Here is a 26,565-nt window from a genome sequence, read left to right as displayed (position 1 = left end):
GTCTGTCCATCCATCTCCGCAGACCTGGTTGGCCGACACAACAGCTGGACATAGTGCCAGAGGGCCGTGGACTTTTGGTCTACATGTGGCAAGCGCCTTAGACTGAAATGAGGTGTCAAGTCTGGTTCTTTAGATTTGATTGCAGCATGGTTTTAGATCACTACCTGTGACCTCATTCAAATTTGGGTGTGTAGCGATGATCAGTGGAGAGAGGAGTGGAATTGAAATTATCTCTCTAGCAAATAAACATCCCATTCTTTTCCTGCAGATATAAACACACACAAATACAATATACCCCCCCCCCCCCCAAAAAAAAAAAAAAAAACAGATTTTCCCATCTGGTGAACATTTTTGAGACATTTAACTTTAATTGAGGCATTGCTGGGGGACGACACAGATATGTGCTTTCCCTCCATTAGAACTATCAGTGTGTCAGTACGAGTTAGGAACAACAAAGACAAATCCCCCTCAGAACAGACTAAGTGGAAAAAAAGATGACCCTATTTCTTGCAGGTGCAAAGTATGTGGAAAAAACGTGAAGTTGTGCAGTAAAAAGCATTGGAATATGGAAGGCAGACGTGTAACAGGTCTTTAGACTTCACGGTATTTCTCAACAAGGCGTGGCCGCCATTACAACTGCATACAGCTTTTAAATAGCTGGATCTGTGCTGCTTTATTACCTCAGGCTGACTTTGATTGCTCCCTGCACATAGGCTGCTGACATTCTCAGCAATGTGTTCCTTTTTCTTTATTTGTCCTCCTGGGAGAATGCTAAAGAAAGACAGAGATGAATACCCGTCCTCACCCGGTGGGGAAGTAAGGTTACAAGCTTTCCCTGGTGTTCCCTGCCTGTTTGTTTGAGTTACGACATATAGAGATGCTTAATTACGTTTTAAGCGCTGTGCAAATGCTTTCGCCTACTTTTTTTTTTTTTTTTTTTTTCCTGGGCTGCTGCAACCTGTTTCATTCTCATAAATTTTTTACAAGGCCACAGTGAAGATAGAGTATTTAGCTGCAAGTTATTCCCTGAACTTTTCTTTATTTCAGTCTCAGATGAGCAACTTTCTTTTCAGCTGCATAGTAAACAGCAGACTTAATCTTAGACTTCACAGGTTCTAAGACAGGGAGATCTAACATGCTGGATATGCACAGCTTAACTGCTACAATAAAATTCATGTGGACTGCAGTGGATAACTGCAGAGAATGCGCTGTCTCAGATGCAGTAAGAGGCAGAGAGGCTGAGAGATCTGCAGACAAAAGTATATTTACTTTTATTATAATTATGCAGAGCTTGATGATTTCTGGACTGTGTCACTGCTGCTGCCGTTTTCCCCTTTATGTATGATGAATACTGTCTTTTTTAACACACCTTCTACATCTCTGTGCTAAAATGTGTCTGTGTTTGTGGTAGGGGTCAGCAGTTAGCCAGGTGATGGCCTCTTCCCGCCTAATTTCATATAAATATTGCTCAGGAGGATCTCTGGCTGTCGTCTGTCCTCTGCATGGTTTCTGTTTTCATCAGCACGGCCCCCCCCCCCCGCCCCTGTCTAAACATCTGATCCAATCTTAGAAAACCTACGGGAGACTTTCTGCTAAGAAAACACACTGCAGGTCACCTGAGTTAGAACACTTCCTCCTTTCACTGGAAGGCCCTATTTTGTACATTCACTGATTTGTCGTTGCCATTAAGAGACAGCTTGACGGCGGCAGATGGGCCGTACAGTCAGTGTGATGATGGCATGGATTTGTTGTTAAGATTTGACATTGGTGGCAACATATTGCAGCACAGGTGCAAATGTTTAAACTTTGTACACTGGTGATCTACATGGACTTTCGTTTTAAAAGCAGATCTCTGGGGGGGGGGGGGGGGGGGGGGGGGGGGGGGGGGGGGGGGGGGGGGGGGGGGGCGACATGATGGGCGAATGGTTAGGGCGTATACCGCATGGGCTCAAATTCCCTGAGCAGCTAGTCCCTGGTTCAACCCCTGGCCGGTCAGATCGTTTGCTGCATATCATTCCCCTACTCTGTCCCTGAATTCGTCTCTACTGGTTCTAGCTAATAAAGGCATAAAATGGCCAAAAAAAAAGTAGATGTCCAGCATTTTAAAAAGATCCAGCCCAACCTCAAAGGGTGAGTTATGGTTTTCAGGAAAACACTCTGTTCACTGTCAGTGTTTAGTGCCAAAGTTAAAGTTGGTGGATGGATGTGTGAACACATTCTTCTTTGACACCGGAGACCAGGGTTCACACCTTGACTGTGACACACAATTAATGCTAGCTTTTTTTTTTTTTTTTTAAAGGGATATTTCAACATTATCTCAGCTTCCTTTCTGAAAGTTAGATGACAATGCAGGACATGGACAACCTAACCAGTGCGTGAAGTGCAGGTTGCCAGTAGACTGGCTGTTGATCTTACTTGCAAAAAGAGTATATTTCCCAAAATGTTGAACTATCCCTTTAAAAAGCAACTCACCTTTTCAACCGCCTCATATAAGGAATCACAAGCTCTTTAACAAACTGTAGGACGGATATTAACATCTGGTTTATTTAGCATTATAAAGAAATGATCTGTGTTTTTTGGCCTCATAACTTCCACATATTTGTTCTCAGTGCATTTTTGTTCTGTTTCTGATCACATGGTTGACAGAGACATGCTGAGATACTTAAACAACAGAGCACAACAGGATGTGAAGCTTAATCTGCTGAAACGTCCCTCTGAATCTGCATGGGTGATTTCTCCGTGCAAAACAAGCAAACAAGCGTGTCTGCAGCTCAGATCAGATACGGACCACGTGAGCTCAGAGGGTGAAATCACCGCTGGCGTCGAAAAGGTTAAACATCAGAGAGCAGGAGAGAGAGAAAACAGAGTGGCCTAACCCCAACTGAAATGCTTTCTTCTTTTGTTTCACATAAACATGGTCCCAACCTCCTTCCCTGTTTCCCTCTGTCTCTCTCTCTCTCTAGTCCACTCATATGTTTCTATTTAAGGCCAGCAGTGCCGACTACCATGATTGGTGTGTTCACCCCCCCCCCCCGACTCCCTGTCCAACGGCTGGCTCCCAGCGGCAGTGGAGGGGAGGCCTTTCCTCTCAACCGCACTGTTGATTTTCCACAGGGAAACTTCACCATTCTTCCACTCATTCGCTCCCCACTCTTCCCGTCCAGTCGTTAGCAGCTCCTCTACTTCTCCTTTTTTTTTTTTTTTTTTTTCTTTTTCCCCTCTCCATCGTTTTCGTCTGGTTCTTAAAAAGTTTTGTTCAGGCCATGGATCCACTTTAGAGGCAAAATGCAGCCCCAACAAACGATTTCTACGCGCTCCCTCCTTTTGTTTTGATTCCTTCCGATGCTCCTCAGTCCTTCGCTGTGGGCCGGGGGTCGACTCAGCTATATGGCCAGACATTTGGGACTATGCAGCCAAGTCTTGAGCTCGCGTTCTGATTGGCCAAGGAGGAGGAACAGCGGTGGCAGGGAGCGGGGGGTTGGCCGATGGCGGCGTACCGGGCGCACAGCAGCAGCGGCAGCAGTGTAGTCGGTTGCAGTGGGCGTTCGCGGGGTGCCACGGCGGGCAGGTGGCTGACAGCCTGTTTCTTCCCCTCAGGGACTGACAGCTCGGAGCCCATGGTGCTGGAGCAGTACGTGGCCGTGGCCAACTATGAGAGGCAGGAGAACTCAGAGATCAGCCTCAAGGCCGGTGAGACGGTGGACGTGATTGAGAAGAGCGAAAGTGGTGAGTGGACTCTTTCTTTGTTTGTGTTGACTTCCTACAACCATACACATCCACTTGGATTCATAACAGAACGGGATTATGAACATATGATGTGTTGAAAAGTCATATAAATATGGGGCTTCTTTACAAGTTCTTACAACATTTGTTTGTCAGTTTGATTCTTCCTGTTTGTATCTGCCTCTCTTTGAGTACACATCAGAAGCATAAACACACTCCTCACACACACACACACACACAGGACCATGCTCACTCAGCACCTCTCTGTCTCCCCTCTCCCTCCCTTTTCTTGACTTTACTCCCTCTTTTTCTAACCCCCTTTGTCCACAAGAGTCCCCCTACTGCAGCCTCCCTCCCGCTGTTCTTGCTCTCCCTCACTTTCTCCCCTTCTTCTCCCAATCTAACGATCTCCTGGCTGGGTCTTGGCACCACCTCTGACTGTGTGTGAATGTGGAGGGAAGGCAGAGTCGTGGCTGGAGGCCAGTCTCTTGCCTTTCGCAGCAAGAATGTCAAGTAAATTTCAGAAGCAATTTTTTTTTTTTTTTTTCAGCTTTCCAAAAGTGAGAATTGAGATGTTTGATTGGTTTCTCTGTGTATGCGAGGATGAAGTGGTATGTTCTGTATCCAGTAAACCACACAGGCAATAGTCAAGTATGTGCATCAACAAGAGACGCTTCACACTTCTCTTTTCACCTTGCCTACCCCCGCTGGGGAAATTCACTTTAGCAATCCAGAGCTGAATCTCATTTTCCATGCAAACAGTGACTTACAGGCAGCAGCTTGCACAACTCAGCAGAGAGCTCGGCACAAACATGCTGCGTCCCTGTCGTCACCCCCCCCCCCCCCCCCCCCCCCCCCCCCCCCCCGCTTTCTTATCTACACACTGGTTACACATTTGAATCTATTCTCTTTGAGTTATCTGGGCTTGCACATCACTGAGCGATAACGAGTCGAACCAGCTCATCATTTTGTCATTCACATAGCATTCGGTGCCTTTCCCATTTGTTCACTGTCTACATAAATTAGATAAGTATTCAAAAGTTTTGACAGAGGGGAAAAAAAAAAAGTTGCATAGGAAATTTTTTCTTGTGATGTGGCTTCTGGCCAAACCTATCCACACGAAAGTGTTCTTGAGAATTGTGGATGTCTTAAGTTCCGGCTCCCCTGTCAGCTTTGTTTGTGAGATTTTGAAATGTCAAGCGTTTTCTGTTAACGCTTGGCTTAAGGGGGGTAATTCGATTTTCCCATGTACCTTTTTAATTTGCCAGAAACTGTTTGGAGTTAACGCTGAACGCTTTGTTTAATGAATGTTCATAAGTGTGCCTCAGCCGCACAGTTATTTTCTTTGGTGATCCCTTTTCTCTCTACCCGGTCTGACAGCATCTGCTCACCAGACCCAATTTGAAAGCTTCGTCCTGAACATTAACATTTAACACTGACTGAAGCACTTACAGTAATAAGAGCATCTTCTGATCTCTGAAGAACTCTTGCTCAAGAGCTGGTTGTGTGTGCTGTCGTCATTTACTGGGCCAAAGAAGTGGAGCAACAGCCATGATGACGACGATGATGATGATGATGATGATGATGATGACATCACTGAGAGGCTACGCCAAGACAAACACATCTGAGAGCTCGTATAATATCCCACAACCCCCTTCCCACTTTCAAGGCTCTTCTGCAGCCTCCTGGTCTGCGCGTGCTTATTTTCTTTGATGTTTTTAATTCAGAGTCACTGACAGTTCCACTGTTCATTAGAGTTTATTCTCTTTAACGAGTGTCAGTGGAAATCTGTGATGTTTTATAATGCTGGAAGCCATATTTTACCTTTTACCATATTAAGCATAGATGGTGTCATGCATTAATGCACCGCACAACACAGAATATTTCAGCCGTTTTTTTAAGTGTCTCCCGGCTTGACCTGATTTAATTATGGGTACAACTCCTCATTCAGATGTTGTTATTCTGCCCCTGTGAGAAGTTGTTGGCCTTGTAAATCTAGACCCAGCTGTTTCACTGAACCGTGTCAACAAGGTTCATCTTCATACAGAAACCCGATTAAATCAACATATCGTTGTACGACTATCTCATAGCGTAGGGGCTGCTATCAAGTAAAGTGACATTTATGAAGCACCGAGGGAGTTGGGGTTGGAAGGACCGGAATCGTCCCTGAGAGAGGAGTAGAGGCCTCGTCTGGGCCACTGTCCTGGTTTTCTCCCTCTGGTTCCTCCTCGGACATGGGAAACGTAGAGCGTCTGGAGTGAGGAATGTCCCAGCTGGAGAAAATAAATCTGCATATGTCACCAGTTAAAATTATATGGTGTGTCGGACTAAGGGGAGGCAGTGATGTGAAAGAGGCTGAGAAGAAAGGTCAGTGTGGTTAAAAAGCCGCAGACCTGTGTTAGATAGTGCCAGATGAGTATCCTGAGACCAAGTTGAGCATGTGGAGCAATACAGTTCGTACTCCAGGTTTTTAAAGGCATATTCACTTTTCTTTCTGTGATAAAAAAAAAATCTGGCTTGCCTCCCTTACGCAATCACATGTGGTGTCCAGAACAAGTAGCAAACATTTAGATAAGATAAAAAACAATTGTCAGAATACTTAGAGTCTACACACACACACACACACACACACACACACACACACACACACACCTTTCTGGCTGTGACCAACAGATGCTGTCACTTTCCAAAACCAACAATCTGACATGCACACCCACTTCACGCAGTTATCAGTCAGGTCTATGGCGTGTTGCAGCAGAGGTTGACCTCGGTTCAACTTATTTAGCAGAAACCCTGTGTTTTCTGTTGGAGCCCTCGGCATCGTGTTAATCGTTGAACTGATGAACTGCCTCCATTAGAATGAACGAGCGGTCTACTCTACATATTTTTACACATTGCTACCTTTAGTGCAACACCATGGATGTCTTTGAGTGAAGATTGTTGAGGAGTGTGGGCCGGTATACCCATTAGTATAATTATTGTGTGTCACCCCTCCCTACGACAGAGGGTCCCGCCTTCGAGTGTGGCCGTTTAAAACAGCTTTAAACGCCTTTACAAGTTGTGCAAAGTGGATAATGTTAAGCATACTTCAGGCTTTACCTGTGAGTATGGACAGTGATAGGTGCTAGGGCTGAACGCTACATCATTATCATCTCTAAATAAGAACATGTGCAATATTGATATCTATAATATTGATATTTTCCCATCCTCTCATCTGACAGTAGAACTGAATTTTTGTTCAGTTGGACAGCTCACTTTCTCTGTGACCACTAGTCAGCTGACTGTAGCTGATTCCTCGCTCACCCTCCATTCCTCTCGCATAATTGTTTTCTCTGACATTAACATTCGTCATACTTCAGTGTTTCTGAGCTCATCACCTGTGACAGATGTAATTCTTGGCTGTTTGACAGATTTTCTCTCTGGTTTATTTCTGCTGTAAAGATGTCAGGAGATGCTGTGAACTCTTTTTCAACCCGTCATCAATTTATTTCCTCTGTTGCAACAGAACATGTGACAGCAGCCATCAGAAACTCCTGAAGGTTAAACTAATGAAAGCTTGATTAACTGTGAAACAATCACTATAGATTGACTTGAAAACACTCACTAGCTTAGCAACATTAAGGCTACAAAAAAACCCATAATGCAACACTCTGTAAAAGACCATAGTTACACTGGTACTCTCTCTGTTGTAATGAATGAACATGTAATTGTCTGGTACTGAAACATAAGACAACCCTCATTTTTTAAAACCTAATTTTAAGGAAAAAAAGTAAATCTGCTGTCTTAAGCTGCACCTCTACAGCGAGTGTTAATTTACATTCAGGGTGACTCGACTGGGCTCAGACAGTTGATACAGAAGAACTGAATAAGTACTTGAATAAGCAGTATTGTATGAATGCCACATTCAGTTACATAAAATGTAAGACAGTGTTTAAGTAATCCAAAAATGAACCCTCCCAACACGTGAGCGAGTGAGTGAGGAGAAGACAGTGGAAATTGAGCAGTGGAGGAAATGTGTGCAGAGAAAGACAAGGTCGCAGATTTAATTCAAATTATTTAATTATCAAAATTTTGTGAAGTAGCAGCATGTTCTACGTCCTTTTGGTATTATTATTTGGAAATTTGAAAAAAAGCTTAATTTTCACTGGTGCTACACTTAAACTTTCAAACAAGTGTGAACCCACAGTCATACTGTATATTGTATCATTATCAAGATATTTTTCATAAATATGAAGGTATGAAATTTTGTCTATATATCATGCGGCCCTAACAGGTGCATACACTTTTTGTACATTAAATGTTGTAGCTCTGGGTTGCCCTGGTTGTTTAGACGTCTAGGATCGTGACCATGTAATCGCAGTGTCCGCATGGAGACATCTGGAATCACACCCCCCTGTTTCTCCCATCATTTTTGTGTCAGCTCTCTACTGTCTAGTCATAATAAAGTTTAAAATGCTCAAAAACACTTGCACTTTACATTAGTCTTGATGGCCTCGGCTACAGCTGTTTTTGTTCCTCGCTTTCTAATACCGTCTCAGAGAATGATTGGTAAATTTAAGTGACAAGCCTTCCATTCTGTGGCTACAGTGACAGAGAGGGAAATATATGGGGAGAAAAAATCCTTTTTTTCCCCCCCTTGTTCCATCAGCCAGGACTAATGGATCTGCCAGGAGGGCCTTGACACTAAACTGCAAACAGGATCCTTTGGGTTAGTGTGCCGCCCGAGCCACAACGCCAGCCGGAGGAGCCATTTGCCCAAATATCTTGGCCCTGCGTGCTGCCAAGGTTCAGGGGCATTTTGTCACAGTTGACTTACAGAGATTAGACAGATTTGCTTACTTCTCTCTGTACTTGACTCTGCACCTTGCAGAAAGCACTTCCTGCTGTGTCGCCGGATAATACTAATCCTTTATTTTGGAAAATGATAACTGTTTGTGGGCTTCAGTCATAAAATACCAAAGTCTCCATGGAAACATTAGAGATATCTCTCAGTTATGTGGCATGGTGTGTCAGCATGCTGCTTGGAGGAGAATCAATGCCGGCAGCTTCGGCAACACTTTCCCACCACACCTCTCCCAGATCTACTGAGGCTGGCAGCCAGCACTCATTCTAACCCGTAACGCCTTTCCAAAGGTTTGTCTTCAGAGCTGTGCTCAGTCTGGCTCAAGACTCTTTCCCATGTAGCTCAGTTTCAGTTAGCACCAGAACCTCACATTACATTATACTAGGCTGTTTATATTTGAAGCTCCACTTAGCTTAGGGTAAGCCTTTCCTCAAAGCCATGAAATAATTACAACAGTTGTGTGCTGTCATTCAGAAATACATCTGAATTCCAGCAATGACTGGAATCTACTGAAATGACCAGTGTGTTGGACAACCTGCACCTCATGTTCCAACCCTTAAGAAATCTTACACAGACATCTGGTTCATTCTTATCACCTTGAATATGGTCATTTACTAACTGTCTGTTTCCCAAGAGATGAACTCTATGAGACATGATGGATGGCAACTAATGTCAATGAAATAGTCACTGAAATGTAAATGTGAAAACACAATCATCATAAGTTCAAAAACCAACATAATATAATTTACCATTATTTAAAAATGTGCTCATAATTGATTAATGAACTAATTGCTTCAGTGCTACATTAATAGCCTCATTGAGAATACAGCAAAGATATAGTAAATATATCCAATAATGTGGTATGTAAGTATATGAATAACACACCATTGTTTTATGGCACCATCATAGAACAAAGTCCTTCAGAATATCATTTTAAGCTGTGGAATAACTCATATTTTAAAATGCAGTGTGGACTGTCAATCGGCAAATTATCAAAGCTCCAAAATGTGAAATAATGTGGTATTTCCCTTTAACAGCCTCATCTGGAGGGAGCTTTAAAGGGTTTTACATGAGAAGCTAGCTTGACATGCCCTCTGCCTTAGGCTGTCAAATGTAGCCCATGTCTTTAATCAAGGTGTGCTGAGGGCTAGCTTAAAGGATGTTGTGCATCAGAGGAAGCTGTTTTGGACAGAGTTTACATCGGAGGCTGGAGGCGAGCATTAGCGTTGCCTCCGAGCTATAAAACAGACAGCCAGCATCAATCAGGGTGAAACGTCTTGAGCCCAGAGATGGCTGACTATCACTCTCGCAACACCCTAGCTTAGCTAGCTTCCCCCTGAGGCAGTAAAAAAAAAAAGTGCTAAACAGCTTCAGTCACTTCATTCTTAGAGTTGAGCTCAGACAATCTGGGGATAGCGGAGGCTCAGAGGAGCTGACCGTGGAACCACTGTCGGGGGCTCGTGTCAAAAACAGTGTGTTTCAATAAGCAAACATGTAGAGATACTGTCAGAGACCTGACAGGCTGCTGGGGGCTCTGCATGTCTGAAAGGTCTGTCGTCTTTAACGAGCACGGTGATATCAACACAGCAGGGTGTGTGTGTGTGTGTTTGTGTGTGTGTGTGTGTGTGTGTGTGTGTGTGTGTGTGTGTGTGTGTGTGTGTGTATGTGTGTGTGTGTGGCAGAGGAGGATACATATGGAGGATCAATGCAGAGGTTTTATCTTGATCCCACAGAGCGTGATGTTTTAGTCAACACTGGGTATTGAAAAGCCCACCACCAGCTATCCCCTTTCACTTGTAACAAGTCTGGCTCAGTAACGAGACCCCCGGTTTTTATGAAAACTTCAGCCAGGTAACATGAGCTTCAAACTGGGATGTAATGCCTTCATCTCAGTGTCAATAAAGACCAGAACCTTGAAATTGGGTCTGACTTTCTAGGAAGAAACAGCACGAAAGGGGTTGGGTGCCCGCTCACATACCCTACCTTTTAACTTTGAGATGAGCTTTGAAGTTTTTGAATGTGAACCTCTACCTAGAAAACCAGCATTTTGACTATAAACTCACGCCCTTCACGTTTGAGAGGTGACTGTGAAAAAAAAAAGTAGTTTTCTTCTTCATGGTGAATGTTTTTTTTTTTTATTTTGCTTGGCAATCAAGCAACTAAACAAAATAAGAAACACTCAATCTGCACTTTCCCACCCCCCATTTCTGTACAGGACAAAAAAATAAAGTAAGGGTTAAAAAAACCTTTCATGGACGTTGACGGATCAAAACTGCGATGAGAATGAAAATTGGCTTCTTTACTAAGAAGTCTTTAACAGCCACTTCCTTGAACTAGGGATGGTAGAAGTATTTGCATTTTTCCCTGCAGCTAATATGTTTTAGAGTTTGAGCCAGAGTTTGTTAAGATATCCAACACTTTGTGATAGACTCTCTTTACCTGATCTCCTTGCCCTTATTGAATAGATGTAGTAGTTAATACTTAAACCGAGGTCTCCTACTGCGCTGAAGCTTTAGTGGTGCCCTTGACTCGTGGGTCATTTGGATAAAAGCATCACGTATATACAGTATATATATAGATATATATCTATATATATACACATATATATAATTTGTATTTAATCTTCTACAAAATCATTGTTGTTTCGTCAGTCTGGATTGTGAATGGCTTTTAAATCCTACAGTTATTATGATCCTCTGGGATTGTTACAAGTCAGAGCTGCAACCCTTTTTCCCAGATTCATCCAAAACACACAGTCCTCGGAAATACTCGAACTGCCGGTCACCAGTGCAGAAAGTGAACAGGACGTTTACTTACAGAACCTTGAATGCTTGAAATAACTTCTACTTTTGCTCCTCTACAGATAAATACAGGTTGTAGGTGGAAGTAGACAAGCTGCCATTACTGCAGTGGCACCTCACATATAAACTGTTGGATAACGTGATAAAGTATGTAAAAGATTTCACCTTTTAAGCTTTTTTGCCAAGAAATCTGTTCAACAAACCATGTAGAACCAGTTATTCATCAAATCCCATCAAAAATAAAGATTATAAAGACTGGTGCTTTGAGAATGAATAACTTCCAAATTCACACAGACTACCTTCATGTGTCAGAAGGGGCAACTTCCAACCACGATTAACCCAAACTATTTCAAAGCGTCACAAGGTCAGGAGAGTTTCAAATACATAGATGTAATTTCTGGGGATTGTACCTTCCAAGTTGGAAATGTGGCTCAGCCACTTAACTTACATTTTTATAATGTCCAGTGGATGCATCAAAAGGATACATTTTTAACGGTCCATATAGTATAAAGGCAGATGTCCATGTGTTTTTTTGATTATAAAGCAGGTCTAGGTTCTATATTAATACTGTGAAAGTATCAAAGCCTCAGTCCACAGAGAAATGCACACAGCCTGTATTCAGAAACTGAGCCTTAAAACCAGCCGTCAGGACCTATGTATCTTTGTGATGTCACAACTATAGAGTCCCTATCCTTAGTTATGCCCCAAGCCCCGCCCACCTGAACCCAGCATCCAACCTGAAATCTGCTATATTTTTATTCAGTCGCTCAAAAAACAGAGGGAGCTCAGAGCCTCCTTTCTTCCGACTGGCTCACTGACCTGTTGTTACTAGCGCTCCAGAGAGAAGCCTGAGAGAGGAGATGTAAAACTACACTCAGATGGTTTTTGGTTCTTAAAACCACAAATATATCTTCTTGTGGATCAACACTTCAAATAAAACACTAGGACAGTGTCAAATATGGAGCTTTAAATGATGGTGATGAGGCTCTAGGTCAGTTTAATCCCATAAATGAAGCTGATGCAGTCTGTGTTAAAGATATATTTTGGCTGAATTCACAGCTGGTTTTAGGCAGCATAAATTGTTGTGCTGCTATTTTGAGCATATTCTTTGAATCTCCACTTCTGCTTACTCTGCAGAAAGATAAGCAGGCAATTCAATATATTGCCTTGAAAAGCTGCGCTGCATTCCAGCACTCGCTGCTCTCCAGGGGCTCCGTTTCTAATTAGAAGCTTTGAGGATGAAACAAGAATGATGTTCACCTTGTGGGTCCCCACCGAATGTCGCATTTCTAATGGACATCGTGGTCAGAGCTGTCTGATCACCGTTCTGACGATCCCAGGAGGAGGAACTGAAAGGAAAAAGTGTGGTGTTGTTGTTGGACGGGGAATTAGCGTGGAATACTACGGCTTTGAAACCCCGGCCAGACATCTGCTGGCTCTCCCCCTTTGTCTTCTCTCTTTCTGCCTTTCCCCTACACCGATCTTTTAATCTATTTCTCCCCTTCACTCTTTTGCTCTCTTTCTCACCTCTGTCTTATTTTTATCAGCCTTATTTTTCTGATCCAACAACATCTCATACATCTCCCATTCCTCCGAACCTCTCAAATAGGGGGCCCAGGTCTATGACGGTCAGCGATAATTTTGCTGTGCTCAGTTGGCGTAGCACTGTGTTCACTATGACCTCCACTTTCCCTCTGCGGGAAAAAAAGCAGGCAATTATTGCCTGCAGAGACATGGTGTAGCTCGAAAGTCCAATTAGAGCTGTTCGCTGTAAGAAAAGCCAATTACAGCCCCTGTACTGTCTTATATATTCATATTTTGTGCAGTGTGTGTGGATGAATGTGGAAGAGAGCAGGTGTTGCTGCATAACCTTTCTGGATATTAGTCATTAGTTGCTGAGCGCCTCATAAATCCTCCGGAACAGTTGGGTATGTTATGTCAGACAAACTAGCAAGAGAGTGTAAATCAATTTAGAAAAAAAAAAAAAACAACATGATTGTTGGACCTGTTCTATTTTAGTGTTTGCTTTAGGCAAAGAGGCTCGGGTTCTATTTCACCAAGTACCTGGACAATAAAAGACCTGACACCTAACAGGAAATGAGCGCTCCTGTTCTCATCCTATGGAACACCACGCATTATGGCTGCAGTTGAGGATGAGAGATTTCACAGAGCTCCGGGATTGATTTGCTCATCAACGTGATTCGCTTAAATACACACACACACACACACACACACACACACACACACATCCTTGCTTCACTATATTCATGGGGACCAGTCATTGACATAACAAGGCAAAATCGCGATTACCTTTGAGATTCGGGATAAATGAAGTTTTCTAGAAGTATGACATTAGATTTCTTAGAGAGGCTGTTGTTTTTTTTCCATTGTTACACTGTTGAACTGAATCAGTTCCTACATGTTTAAGTGTGAAATGTTGTGCAGAACAACAGCAACATATTCCTGATTTTGTTTTTCTTCTCGCCAGTAGTGCTCCTAAAAGTGAAGATTCTGTCCTGAGGCTGAATATTTAAGCACACTGGATTTAAAAGGGTATATTCTCTCTGGAGCATGAATGTGTATCGCAACGTGCAGGGCAATGTGCCTTTCAGATAAATTGTGTGCAAAGTGGTAATTATGTCTCAAAGGTAGTGGTAAAGGAATTGACTCTGAAGCATGACTACATTAATGCCAAGGCAATACATGTGTTGGTTTTTGATATGTCTTGTGACAATATGTGGTCTCATGTTTGCATGACAATAAAAGTCCCAGTGTCACCGAAAACATCAGGGTTTATTCTCTGGGGACCATGAGTCCATATGTAATTTCATAATAACAATTATGTAATTGTTGAGATGTCTTGACCAATGGAGGGACAGACGAATCCTTACCAGAGGTTCAAAGAGCACTGCATTCAAAAGGAGTTGTGTTTCCTAAGGTTTAATTATTTAGTTTAGATCCCTATTAGCCACTATATAGTAACAGTGGCTTCTCTTCCTTGGGTCTCCATAAATGTGTAGATAATACTTTAATGACAACAGATTCTTCAGTACACACCCATATCATCTCAATGAGACTCACAATACACAACACAATCCCTATGACGCACAACAACCAACACCAACTCAAAACCCATCTAATACATATGATAGCTCTATTTAATGATTTCATTTCTTTAATTGTTGCTTCGTGCACCAGTAAAATAAGGAAATACAATCCAGGAAGGTGGATTTTAGTCGTAGATCCAAGAGTCTGAAGGGTTACCAGAGGCTTCAACACTGCTCGTTGGTTTGTAATACTATGAGGAAGAATTTGAACTGAACAATCCTCCGATTCTTTTGCCAGAACCCTCTGTTTTTCATGCAGCACTAATATCGGTCAGAGCACTGCCTGAAGTGATCAATATGCTCAAACTGAGTGCTCGTCAGATTATTGAACATAACCTGAAACTGCCTTACACTGCATCTTTGTGATGTCAGAGCTGGGGCGGGGGGGGGGGGGGGGAAACTTTTGTAACTTTTCACCATCAAGTCATGAGGATTTGAACTTTTCTCTCAAGCTTTCTCTTTTAATTCTTCGTACAACTACTTCTGTGACTTAAAGTGGTCACGGAGGACTGCACTAGTTTGAGTGAAGCACACCCTCGCCATTTGACGTTGCCACTAACAGGACAAAAATAAACAGACTGGTTAATGTCCATAGTCGTTCTCTTTGCAAGTGAGCACATTTGCCCTTTTGGGCGTACCACACCCTTTGCCGAACTTCACTTTGTCAGTTTATGCATCATTCCAAACATATGGCGAGCCAAGTTATGCTTTGCTTTAATTGACTGTGAGTAATTTTTCTCCATCTGGCTGCCAATCTCTGGCCCAGATCTCCTCCTACGGGACAGATTTTCTGTGAAAACTGTAATCTGTCTACAGGCTTCTCACACATGATGGTCAGCCCACTTCTCTCAGGCAGGGCCCAGGTCTGCCTCGCTGCCAACTGGCTATTACAGTGAGAGTGGCTGCTTTTTTTTAATCTGTCTCATTCTATCTCTTGTACCAACATCTGCATCTCCCTGTCTCCAGTCTATTCTACCTTCTGTATATGTGTATATTTCAGAGGGGGGGGGGGGGGGGCAGTCTTTCTGGTACACATTTACTGTGCCCACTTTGTCCAGAGCTGGATTTATAGGGGAACTGGGTCTTGTCAAAACCTTGCCTCGCACTACCATGTGTGCACATGATGTTTTCTGCAGCCTCTCGTTTGATAGAAAGGCTGCTTGATTGTTTTAGGCCTTTGGGATGTTTTGTCTTGGTGTGTGTGTGTGTGTGTGTGTGTGTGTGTGTGTGTGTGTGTGTGTGTGTGTGTGTGTGTGTGTGTGTGTGTGTGTGTGTGTGTGTGTGTGTGTGTGTGTGTGTGTGTGTGTGCGTGTAGAAGACAGAAAACTAAAAATCTGCCAGTCTGGAGATGGCCAAATGATATTGTTCATTTTTCTTCACACATGCAGTTTTCTTTCTCCCCAAACACTTGAAAACATGTGAATAATCTTTCATTCTGACGTCAGCTTTAATCAGCAGTACAGCTAAAGAGAGTCGTGCAGTCTGTCTTTCTTCAGTCAAGGACAACTTCAGGAACTAAAACAATTTCTATTATTAAGTGGTCTGAGGAAAGTCTTTCATGCTTATAATTCCTCACATTTGGACTTCTGCTGCTCTCATCATTCTGGCATCAATCAAAACTTTCTACAATGTGTTCATTGTGGACAGTGCTGCAGCTGTGATCTTAACCAGCACAAACAGATGAAATCACATCATTCCTGATTTAGAATTTCGGCATGGTGGAGTATGATCGTTGCCTGTCTCCAAATTATCAGACCATATAACTCCCACCACATTAGGATTCTGCAAAATTTGAAGTTGCTGTCTGTTGATGTCTTCAAGGCTATTGTTGTCTTCTCCTCTTGTGCTCTCTTGCTAATGATTGATCAGATTTTACATGTGAGTCATTAGGATTGTTGTTAGGATCCGCCTTCTTTTCTCTCTCTATGCAAACACACAAATTCCCATCAGCTTTAAGATGAGGTATCCAGCAGCATGGGGGGGGGGGGGGGGGCGGGGCGCACACTTGCCACTGTTGATAGCGAACAGTACAGGAGATTTATTATTGTGTTTTTCCACCGTGTGCCAGGTGGGCTAAAGAGAGGAAGAGTTCCTGTGTTTGTCTCTGTGAAGAGACCGTGCTCTCCTCTGTACAGGTGGCTCCAATTCTTCTTTAGCTTTTTGAGTAGTTGCAATGAATCAGTCTATGAAAGCCCTAATGTGTTTCATATGGACTGAGCTATTCTTACTGCTAGGCAGACCTTTTATACTGCAGCAAAGCAGAAAATAAATGAAAGCCTTCAGGAATGAAAAAACACAAACTCTCCACTAAAAGCCTGAAAAGCTGCTTCATCATTTCACATAGAAACACATAAAATACATTCACATAGTTAAATTCACAGTTTAAAGCTGTTATCTGGTTACAGCCCACTTTTCGAACTTTTACGCAGCAGAGAAGCCGCCAAAATAAAAGTCCTCTAGATGCCCATGTTTATAAGACTGAACACTACTGAACACCAGGCTTCTTAAATCAGGAGCTATGGTGTAAGATTTAATTATCATTATTTAACTATTCAGGTGTCAAATACAATTATTTATGAAACCATTACCTTCACCGGTCGAGGAAAAACAGGATCCTAAATTGATCCTGAAGGGTCCAAAATGAACTGCGCTGACCTCTCCTGTAGCCAGACTGCACCGTGACATCTCTGCAGGAGTCAGAAAGCAGCCCGGCGGGCGAGTGCTGACTGCACAGAAAGGTAGTGTAACAGTGAGGAAGCTCAGGCTGGAGGAGCTACACTGCGGCTACTGTGCATAACCCCATGTGTCTGTAGGCCCTCAGGTTGAATTAACTCCCGTGTTGACAGTGAGACATGACCCACTGTGGAGAAATCCAGGGGAGACAGTGTTTCAGTCTGATTATGTGTGTGTGTTGGAAGAAGGTGTATTTATATGCTGCACATAAGCTGTCACAGTCAGGGTGCCTCAGGCCTCTCTCTGCTTATATAGGTATAAGGAGGGAGAAGGCCACATACAGGGGGCTGTGCTGGCTCCTCTATTGTGGTCTGTTGAGTGTCAACACAGTAATATTTGAATGCCTGTTAGGGTATTTGTTGTTTTGTATATAGTCACTACTTGGGGAGCTACACATGTTCCTAAACTATGTTCACATTACCTGTAAACTACCTGTAAGAAGAGGGTTGATGGGCAGGTCATTAAAATAAATCTAATTCTGGTATCAATGGGATTAACAAGCTTTCAATTGCATCTCATGGTCTTCCTCAGCTCATGGAATTTTCTTAGTTGCAAGTTTGCAGCACAATTGAGAAAAATCCATCTGCCGAAAAAGAAATGCGGCTGAAAGTTCTGGAAAAAGCTATTAAGTGAACCTTGATTCATAAATTTTATAGTTAAAAATGATTAAGAAAATAGATCATGATTATAATCAATTATCAGTACTTCAAAAATCATGACTTCAAGTGCTAAAAATGTGAAATATGTAAGTAGTGATCCAAAAAATGCAGTTATCATTAAATAACCACAATAACCTGAAGTAGAGGGAAGTGTATTATTAAAGCTGCACTGGATTGTACTGTTAATTCCATCGATTTAAAAATAATGCATGTTCTCTGTTCCAGTCAAACTTCAGTCTCTCTGGGGCTATGCTATAATTGGTTACACTGTGGCTGTTTAGTACAGTAGGAATACACTTCCCCTTGTTACCATTACTGTTTCTTTCCATATGATACATCTCAAAGTTACAGGCATATTTTCCACATCATTCATAATACGTGTTAATGTGATTGGTGTCTTGCCGGGTAATAATAAAAAGGGCGTGATGTGTTGATTCACACAGGCCTCTCCAACCACATTAGAGAGCTGAGCCATACGACCATAAATACATTGGATGACCTAACTGCTGGAGTCATTCTGAGAAAAAAAAAAAAAGGGTTTGTTGCCACTTTTGTTTGACTTTTCTGTTGATCTCTACTCTTCTTTTTCTTTATATATATATATATATATATATATATATACTGTAACTTCTAGTGGTGAAGTTCAGGGTGTATATATCAAACATATACCTTACAGCAACTTCTATCAGAAATGCCCACAAACAAGGTATTGCTCTTACTTACTTTTGTGGCGCTGCAGTGCCCTCGCAAAGGTATTCTTCCACACTGTTGTTGTAAATAGAAAATATGTCTTTTATCAGTTTTCCATGGTAATAAGAAAAATGCAGTGATACATAATCTCACTGCTGCCTCAGACAGAGCCAGCTGTCATGCCAGGTGTATATATTACCATACAGTACTGTATATATCGGAAGAATGTCTCATACAGTGGGTTGTGGCCAGACGCTGCAGCAGCTACACTAATGAAGCCACATCTCCCCATTTTTAAAAGAAGTGGCATGTTCAGCTTGTTTAGTCCTATAGATATGATCCCAAACACTACAAAGGCAATACTGGCCTCAGACTTTCGGAAACACACTCTTAGCTAAAGACTGACAAATGACTCCTCTCCCTGTTCTTTTGGTTTTGGCTACTGATGTGCTTTATTATAATTGTGACTCCTCAGCTTAGTGAATACTGTAACAGAAAAGTAGATCTAGATGTGACGACAAACTTCTCATTGATCAGTCCAACTCAAAGTACGATCTCTACAAATTTGGTCAGGGTATGGATGACACAAGTAAAATTCAATGCAAATGCAGGACACCCACGTAATGTTATACCATGACATTTGATTCATTCCTGAGCAGAAAGACTTTCTGCTCCATGAGACTCCCTAAAGACACAAGTCAGATTAGTCAGATTTGGGGAAAAGAAACAAAGGATAGGTAGTCTGGGAAAATGTGGACCAGACTGAAATTTCTTGGCAACTACTGGATCGATTGCAGTGGAATTTTGAATAAACATTCATGCTCCACAGAGAAAAGAGCCTAATGACCTTGGTGATCTCTTGTGTTTTCCTCCAGCGCCTCCATGAGGAAATATCTCACAAACTATTGATTGAATCGCCATAAAACTTTGTACATTTAAAGTTTTTTACAGGATGAATTGCAATCCTTTGAATTATCCTATGCATCTGAAAAGGAATTGGCACAACCGTTTGTCCAGACATTCCTAGCTCTCAAACAATGGGTCTCATGCAAGAACATTTTCATATTCTTATTTTACATTTGTCTTACTTTTTTCGTGCGCAGGGCTCGTTCAAATATTTCTGATTCAGTAAAACCTCCTAACAGATAACTTTTAAAATGATTCTGTTTAAACATATAAGTAATAATAAATAAATAAGAATAAGTTATTCAGCATGCGTTCATGAGAATGATAAATTAGCATATTTAACGTCACCAATAATACCACGCATATCACGCAATAATGTCACGTGTCCAGCCCCATATGTCAGTCCATGTATTCATAACAGAAAGTCGATAATCTTTAAATGTCATTGGTGGATTTAAGGAACCTGCTGAAGTCAAGGAATGGCAAAAAAAAGTACTTTTAATGCCGTGTCACCTGATGGTAGTACAGCCTCTCAACTAAAGGAGAAATGGTTCAATTTGAAAATGGCTTCAAAAGAACATGTCATCACAGGAATAACGATAATGATAATTGCAACAGGAGGTGGTCAAGGAGAAGTCCGCATCATAAAGATGGACCACAGAATATGTGCCATAATATGATGTCACGATGAGAAGCATTGCAACAGAGGATGTTCCCCTGGAAAGCAACTTGCATAAACCTGCACAGGCCAGACCGAATGGCAACCACATTAATACTATCAACGGGTATAAAATGGACACAGCTTAAAAATCTCCCCCATTCCTACTTTTTTTTTAAACTTCCTTTGTCCAAATGTAAATGTAAGTTATGCGAAAGGAGCTGTCAAACAATTGTGTTCAATATTTTCTATTATTCAGAAGAAGATCAATTAGACTCTGCACCATAGACGGCACCATCTGTCGTCTCCCAGGCACACAAGTGTGGTGTCTGATGCAAAGCCCTTCAAAACCAGGAGGAGATGCTGAAATATTTTCAAACTACGTGTGGCACAAAAAATAATGCCAATGCCGATAAAATCTTGTCATAATAGCCAAGCTGGCGAACACGTGGACATGTGGTGGAATAGGGTTGGATCAGCGTGTCTGTCTGCGCGGAGTTGCAGCTCTAACAAGTTCTAACACATTTGTAGAAATACAGCCTGGTACGCTTCCTTTTGATTTTTTTTACATACAGAGACAAATTAACTTTCATTTAGTGCATAATTTAAATCGTTTGAGATGTTCATATAGATATTGTACTGTTATACAATAGTATCAATAGCCAATTTAAATTAATAACATATTAATGATATCATTCGGACAGGATAATGTCAACATAATTATGAAGTATACAGAATTTTTAAACTCAAAATTGCTCCAAAGTAATGAAATATACAATCCATTGGTGAAAGACTTTTGATTGGATAACAGCTGAATAATTGCACGACTCCTACGAAAAGGTCTGCACCGCTTGTAAACTGAGTTCTTCCCAAAGAGAAAGTTTAAAATATGAGAAGATTGGTGAATGTGGAAAGTTCTCCTAAATCATTTAAGAATGAATGTGTTTGTATGAGTGGTTCTTGCATGAGGCCCAATGAATCCTAAGAACTTTGGTGGTCCCCCAACTTTTCCTTTAGGTCCCATCAAAATAAATTGTCTGGTGAGAAACAGTCTGCTGATCTGCTGATCCTCTAACTACTTCCTTGTAAAACCAAAACTATGGCAAGATTATGAGCATGGTGAACATATAACTGCTAAACATAATCATCTTAACATTATTACCATGAGTCTGTTGCCATGCTGATATTAGCCTTTCAGTCAAAATACCATTGTACCTAAGCACAGCCTCACAGCGCTGCTACCATGTTTGTAGGCTTGTAGGTTTATTACACTACATAATGCTGATTTGGCTAACTTGGAGCCACTTAGCTTGGGGATGACAGCAGCCCAACACAAGCCCAACATATTTGGCATGCAGCATTATACACAAGCTGAATGTGCTGTAGTGCCAATGCACGCTCATTTACAGTCATGGTGCATTGTGCTACAGCTGACAGACTAGCAGTAGTGGCGGGTAATTTCCATTGTTTGCTGTAAATCACCACATGGGAATGATGCTCACTGCCGTCCCTCAGGCCTTGATGTTTGTTAGCAGCATTAATATGTTCATCTCTCTATGTTTTCTTCTCTCTCTCTCTCTCTCTCTCTCTCTCTCTCTCCAGGTTGGTGGTTTGTCAGCACAGCAGAGGAGCAGGGCTGGGTGCCGGCCACATACCTGGACTCCCAGAATGGAACCAGAGATGATTTGGATCTTGGCACTTCCAGGACTGGAGAGGGTTAGCGCAGACACACACACAAACACAACATTATTAGATTCATAAAACACAGAAAGACATAAATGTCAATCTGGCTGACTCGTTATTCGAGAAGTCTGCGTGGAACAGGCAATGTTTTCTCAATAATGGCTTTTAGCGGGTGGTTTCTTTTTTTTTTTTTTTTTGTGCTCACATCTCAATCTGAACGCAGTAAACAGAATTTACTTGCACACACACTCACAAACACATTTCCAGTCACGTATTAGGAACCTCGAAGACCAGTCGCAGCACCATGGTGAAATGGTACCAGACCGCAGCCAATGGGTTTGCAATATTTTGGCACCACAGAAAATTCCTTTCAGCTCCCCTGGGAGGCTGCAAACGCTTGCAGGAGCCTTGTTTTGTTGTGACCTTTTCCTCTCGAATGTTTAGTCTGTCTGCTGGAGTGAAGCATTTCTTCACTGTTCCATCAGCTCCTCTCTGCATTTAGACCAAAGGAATCCAATAGAGATAAATAAAAGTATGCACACATCCACGCTTAGAAATACTTGTAAAACTCTTCTGTGTGTACAACACATGCACACAGTTGATCTGCAGTAGTCTGAGGTAATGAAACAAAGGTTTATTATGCTGTAGGTGCCGCTGGATTATGTAAGAAACATTTTCTTTTCTCACATTAAGACGTGCTAGCCACCATGCTTCATTGAACTGTGCACATTCTGAAACACACACACACACACACACACACACACACACACACACACACACACACTCCCTTACTTGTGAGGACTCATCATTGACATAATGCATTCCCTGGCCCCTTACCCTAACCTTAACCGTCACAACTGAATGATAAAACCTAAAACCAAGTCATAACCCGCACGCACGCACACACACACACACACACACACACACACACACACACACACACACACACACACATACACACACACACACACAGCTAGAATGAAGATGCTTCTGCTGAGTTGTTGCTGTTACTGTTATTCTCTGTTTCATTCATTTCTCAGATTTTTTTTAAACACTCACACATTCACACACTTAATAGATGTCGGCAGTGCCTGTGACAGAGACAGTGAAATAACAGCTTGATGGATATGGAGCATTGATGCTTGTGGATTGGATATTTGTATTGTTTTAATGGGGACTACATTTGTGCTTTTTCATTTCTTTATTGTTTTTACTCAGATTTGATTTGGCGTGCTGTGCTATAGAAGATCAAATACCTTTAAAGGACAATTGTATTACAACAAAGTTTTATTATTAAAGCTTTGGCCATTGTTGCCACGGTCTCTTTCAGTCTTGATAACAATGTACTCACCAAAGTAAAGGTCATTTTACAAAGAGTGCAATTTTTTAAGCAGCGACTTGTTTTTTGTTTTTTTAGAATTAGTTCTGTGGTCAATTTCCTACTGTTTTTGTCTGTGATAAAACAGGTTAATCCAATAACAGCAAGCTATATTTCACATGGCAACAGTTACATGCCAATTTATAGTATAACGGCAGTGGCAGATAATCTTAGACACAGGTGATGTCATTTTACATAAGTGATGTCACTTGAGTCAGCCTCAGTTGGGGCTAAAGACTCCAAGTTTGAAAGAGAAGAAATAATGGGGGTGTGAGACCCGTGTAGCCCGGTCAGGTGTGTTATGCCAGTAGCGGCTAAGGAGACACAAGCCGCTACTGGCATAACACACCTGAATCTCCAAGCAAACTGCTGGCAGTCGAGTTGTGGGCGCCAGAGAATGTGTGGAAATAAAAAGACAATGTGTCTCACTCTGCTGTAACAATTTTTAATCCTTTTTTTTTTTTTTTTTTTTTATTTTTAAAACGTCTATTGTGAGTTCAGCACAATGCTACATCAGTGGAGTGCTCTTTTAATTGCTGAGATTTTGGAACACAGCAGCGGCACAGCAAATAAAAAGAGATCTAATGGGGGTAACACACAAATGCAGTCGAGGGTTAAGACATTTTATCTAAACCACGGTAATAAACTGGAATCATCCTTGAAGCCGGGCTGGATCTGGCTGCTATGTTAAAAGGGACACGCTCCAAATTACATTTGGTTTCCTCACTGTCTTCCTTCACTGTGAACCAAGGCACTCGAGTGAATTTATGCAGGAGGGGCCTGAGCTCACAGCTTCTGCATATTCAAGTATACACACAGACACATACAGACACATGAGAAATGCTTGTACTTCTGTCTTTGTGAGGACCCTCGTTCACATAATGCAAAACTAAATGCCCCTAACCCTAACCCTCAATCCGACTCTAGTCCTAACCCTAAAACCACGTCTTGAACCTCAAACAGCCCTTAGAAGATGTGAGGACCAGATAAAGTGTCCTCACTCCATAAGTCTTTCAATCGAATAGTACAAATACACAAACACACACACACACACAAGCACACACGGACACACAGACACGCACACACAGCATTTCCCCTCCACCCCCCACCCCCATCCTCTGTCCCATTAGGCCTGGTGTCTTTGTGTTTGCACACATCGTCACTTCTTATTTCTGATCTCCCCCTTCTCGCTTCCTGTCGTCTCTTACATCTCATTATCTCTGCGTGGTCTGTAACCTAATTCCACTGACAGCCCGGCTCGCTGGAGAGGAACCGACAGGCGCTGCCTGGCCCCGCTGAAATTACCTCGAAATAACATTTCCCTTCGTGCCTTCCCTTTAGCTGATATTTCAATTAGGAGGTCAACAGGAGCAGGGTGGCGCTTAGTGGGATGGATGGAAGCAGAGAGGAATCAAAAGGGAGCGGAAATGACAAGGAGCAGAAGCACACAAAGGGAGAGGGCGGATGTCGAGCATAAGGAAAAGATGGAGAGATAAGACAGTGAAGAGACGACAGAAGATGGAGAAACTGACAGGAGGAATTAGATTACCACAGTTGATAGATAGATGGGAGACAAGTTGTTGTTTCTGTCCGTCCTTCCCCTCATTAATGTGTTTGCTCTTCATCTGGCCTCAGGGAACGCACTATAGGAAAATGAGATATCATGCGATCACTGCTAATGTAGTATACAAGGTTTGAACTAATAAGGAGTGAAAGAGGTTGAGAGTTCAGCACACAACAGCTACAGACTATAATACAGTAGACTCCCATTGAGATACTGCATGTAGACCTCATCAGTTAACTGCTTATAGCAGCACGATCAGCTGATCTGAGCTCTTCTGTGCAGAATATAGTAATGTTGCCTACCTTATTCTTTCTGTGTACAGATATTGACACTCATAAAAAAAAAAATCTTGAAATAAGTTGATTTCTTTTCAAATAGTTTGAAATATTCTCACTGGAATGGCAGATTTATTTTAAGAATATAAAGTTTTTGGACTCAATTCTAGACTGAAATTAGTTAGCTAATGCAAGTTTGTAGTGTATATACATATAAATGGATCCTTGCGTAACGTTATGCTTAATCTCGAAATGTTTTCCTTATTTCTAGATTTGTGTCATGGATTCAAGAAACCACAACAAATGCAGTGTGTTTGCTCCTTCTCTCTCTTTTATATCTTTGTAAACTGAACTTTTGGTCGGATAAAACAAGTCATTTAGAGATGCCACTGTGGACTCTGGGAAATTGTAAAAGGCATTTTACCCCATTTTAAACATTTCATAGTCCAAACAAATTATAGTTTTATTGGGAAAAAATTCCTTTGACTGAGCTTAGGTTTGTGGTTGGACAGCACACAGTGAAACTTCTCTCTTTGCCACTTTGTGTGACTTGGAAGGAGAACGCTGTGTGTTTATGACAGTCCTGCTGAAGCTGTCCGTTTACCTTCCTGTCAGAGTGAAACCTAACACTGCACCAAGATGCCCACTTGTTGGCTGTGATGATGTGTGGGGATAGAAATATGGAAAAACTTGCTGACGACCTCTGTCAGCTGAAGGCAGCTGTGATTTTTGTTTTTGTCTCACATTCATGTGTGTGTGTGTGTGTGTGTGTGTGCGCGCGTGTGTGTGGGGGGGGTGTGAAGTATGTAAACGGTAAATGTATTAACGGCTCTCTGCTCCTTAAAAGTCAACATGAGATTTATGTAGATGGGATTTATTGCAGGTGCTCTGCAGGTTTACCTTTTTAAATTGGTAACTCAAAGTGCATTCTGTTGTCCCCGCTCAAATGTAAAAAAAAAAAAAAAAAGAAAAGAAAAGAAGACCCTCAAAATACAACAAGACAAGGTCAAGCCCTAGTATTTGGCTGGACCACTTCCCAATAAAGCTGCTGTTCTCATTTACATGTTTTTCTGTTGCTGTTGTCAGACAACGGAACAAGTATGAAATAGTGACTGAAATTTAACCACCATATGTTAACCAGCGGTTATTTCCAAGCCGCTTCCAAGCTGCTGCTAGTTTATAACCGCAACGCTGCCTGACAAAACCACCAGCTACACTGTGATTTTGGCTCTATTTACTTACCAACCATGTACTTTACCAACAGTGTAACTTCATCACTCAGTCAGTCAGCGACATTCACGTTTATAGGCCTGGCCCCACTGTTGCGGTCCAGCCAATAAAATGTCAGTTTTTGGACAATGTAAACTAATTTAAAACAGTGTTGTTTTTATTAAACAGTAACTAACTGGATACACTTACAAAGCCTTTTATCACCGCACAACATGATCTGCTGGCTTCATACTTGACTTACAGAAGCTGTTTATTTGTCCCTTGGAAACCTTTTCTCTGCTACTGACAACAGCTTTTTTTTTTTTTTTTTGGCCT

At 41.9% G+C, this 26,565-nt stretch overlaps 1 protein-coding gene across 7 annotated transcripts in view; it reads left to right on the top strand.

Moving 5' to 3' along the window:
* sh3pxd2aa (SH3 and PX domains 2Aa) overlaps positions 1 to 26,565 on the top strand; it is a 113,213-nt gene that overhangs the window by 67,682 nt on the left and 18,966 nt on the right. For all 7 annotated transcript variants that reach the window (XM_056371747.1, XM_056371753.1, XM_056371750.1 and 4 more), the window contains 2 exons: positions 3,598 to 3,726; positions 21,723 to 21,836. In XM_056371747.1, the coding sequence (XP_056227722.1) occupies positions 3,598 to 3,726; positions 21,723 to 21,836 (243 nt within the window). The remainder of the gene's footprint in view (positions 1 to 3,597; positions 3,727 to 21,722; positions 21,837 to 26,565) is intronic.

The sequence above is a fragment of the Seriola aureovittata genome, chromosome 3 (genome assembly GCF_021018895.1).
Source record: "Seriola aureovittata isolate HTS-2021-v1 ecotype China chromosome 3, ASM2101889v1, whole genome shotgun sequence".
Lineage (NCBI taxonomy): Eukaryota > Metazoa > Chordata > Actinopteri > Carangiformes > Carangidae > Seriola > Seriola aureovittata.
This window is presented reverse-complemented; position numbering and strand designations above follow the sequence as displayed.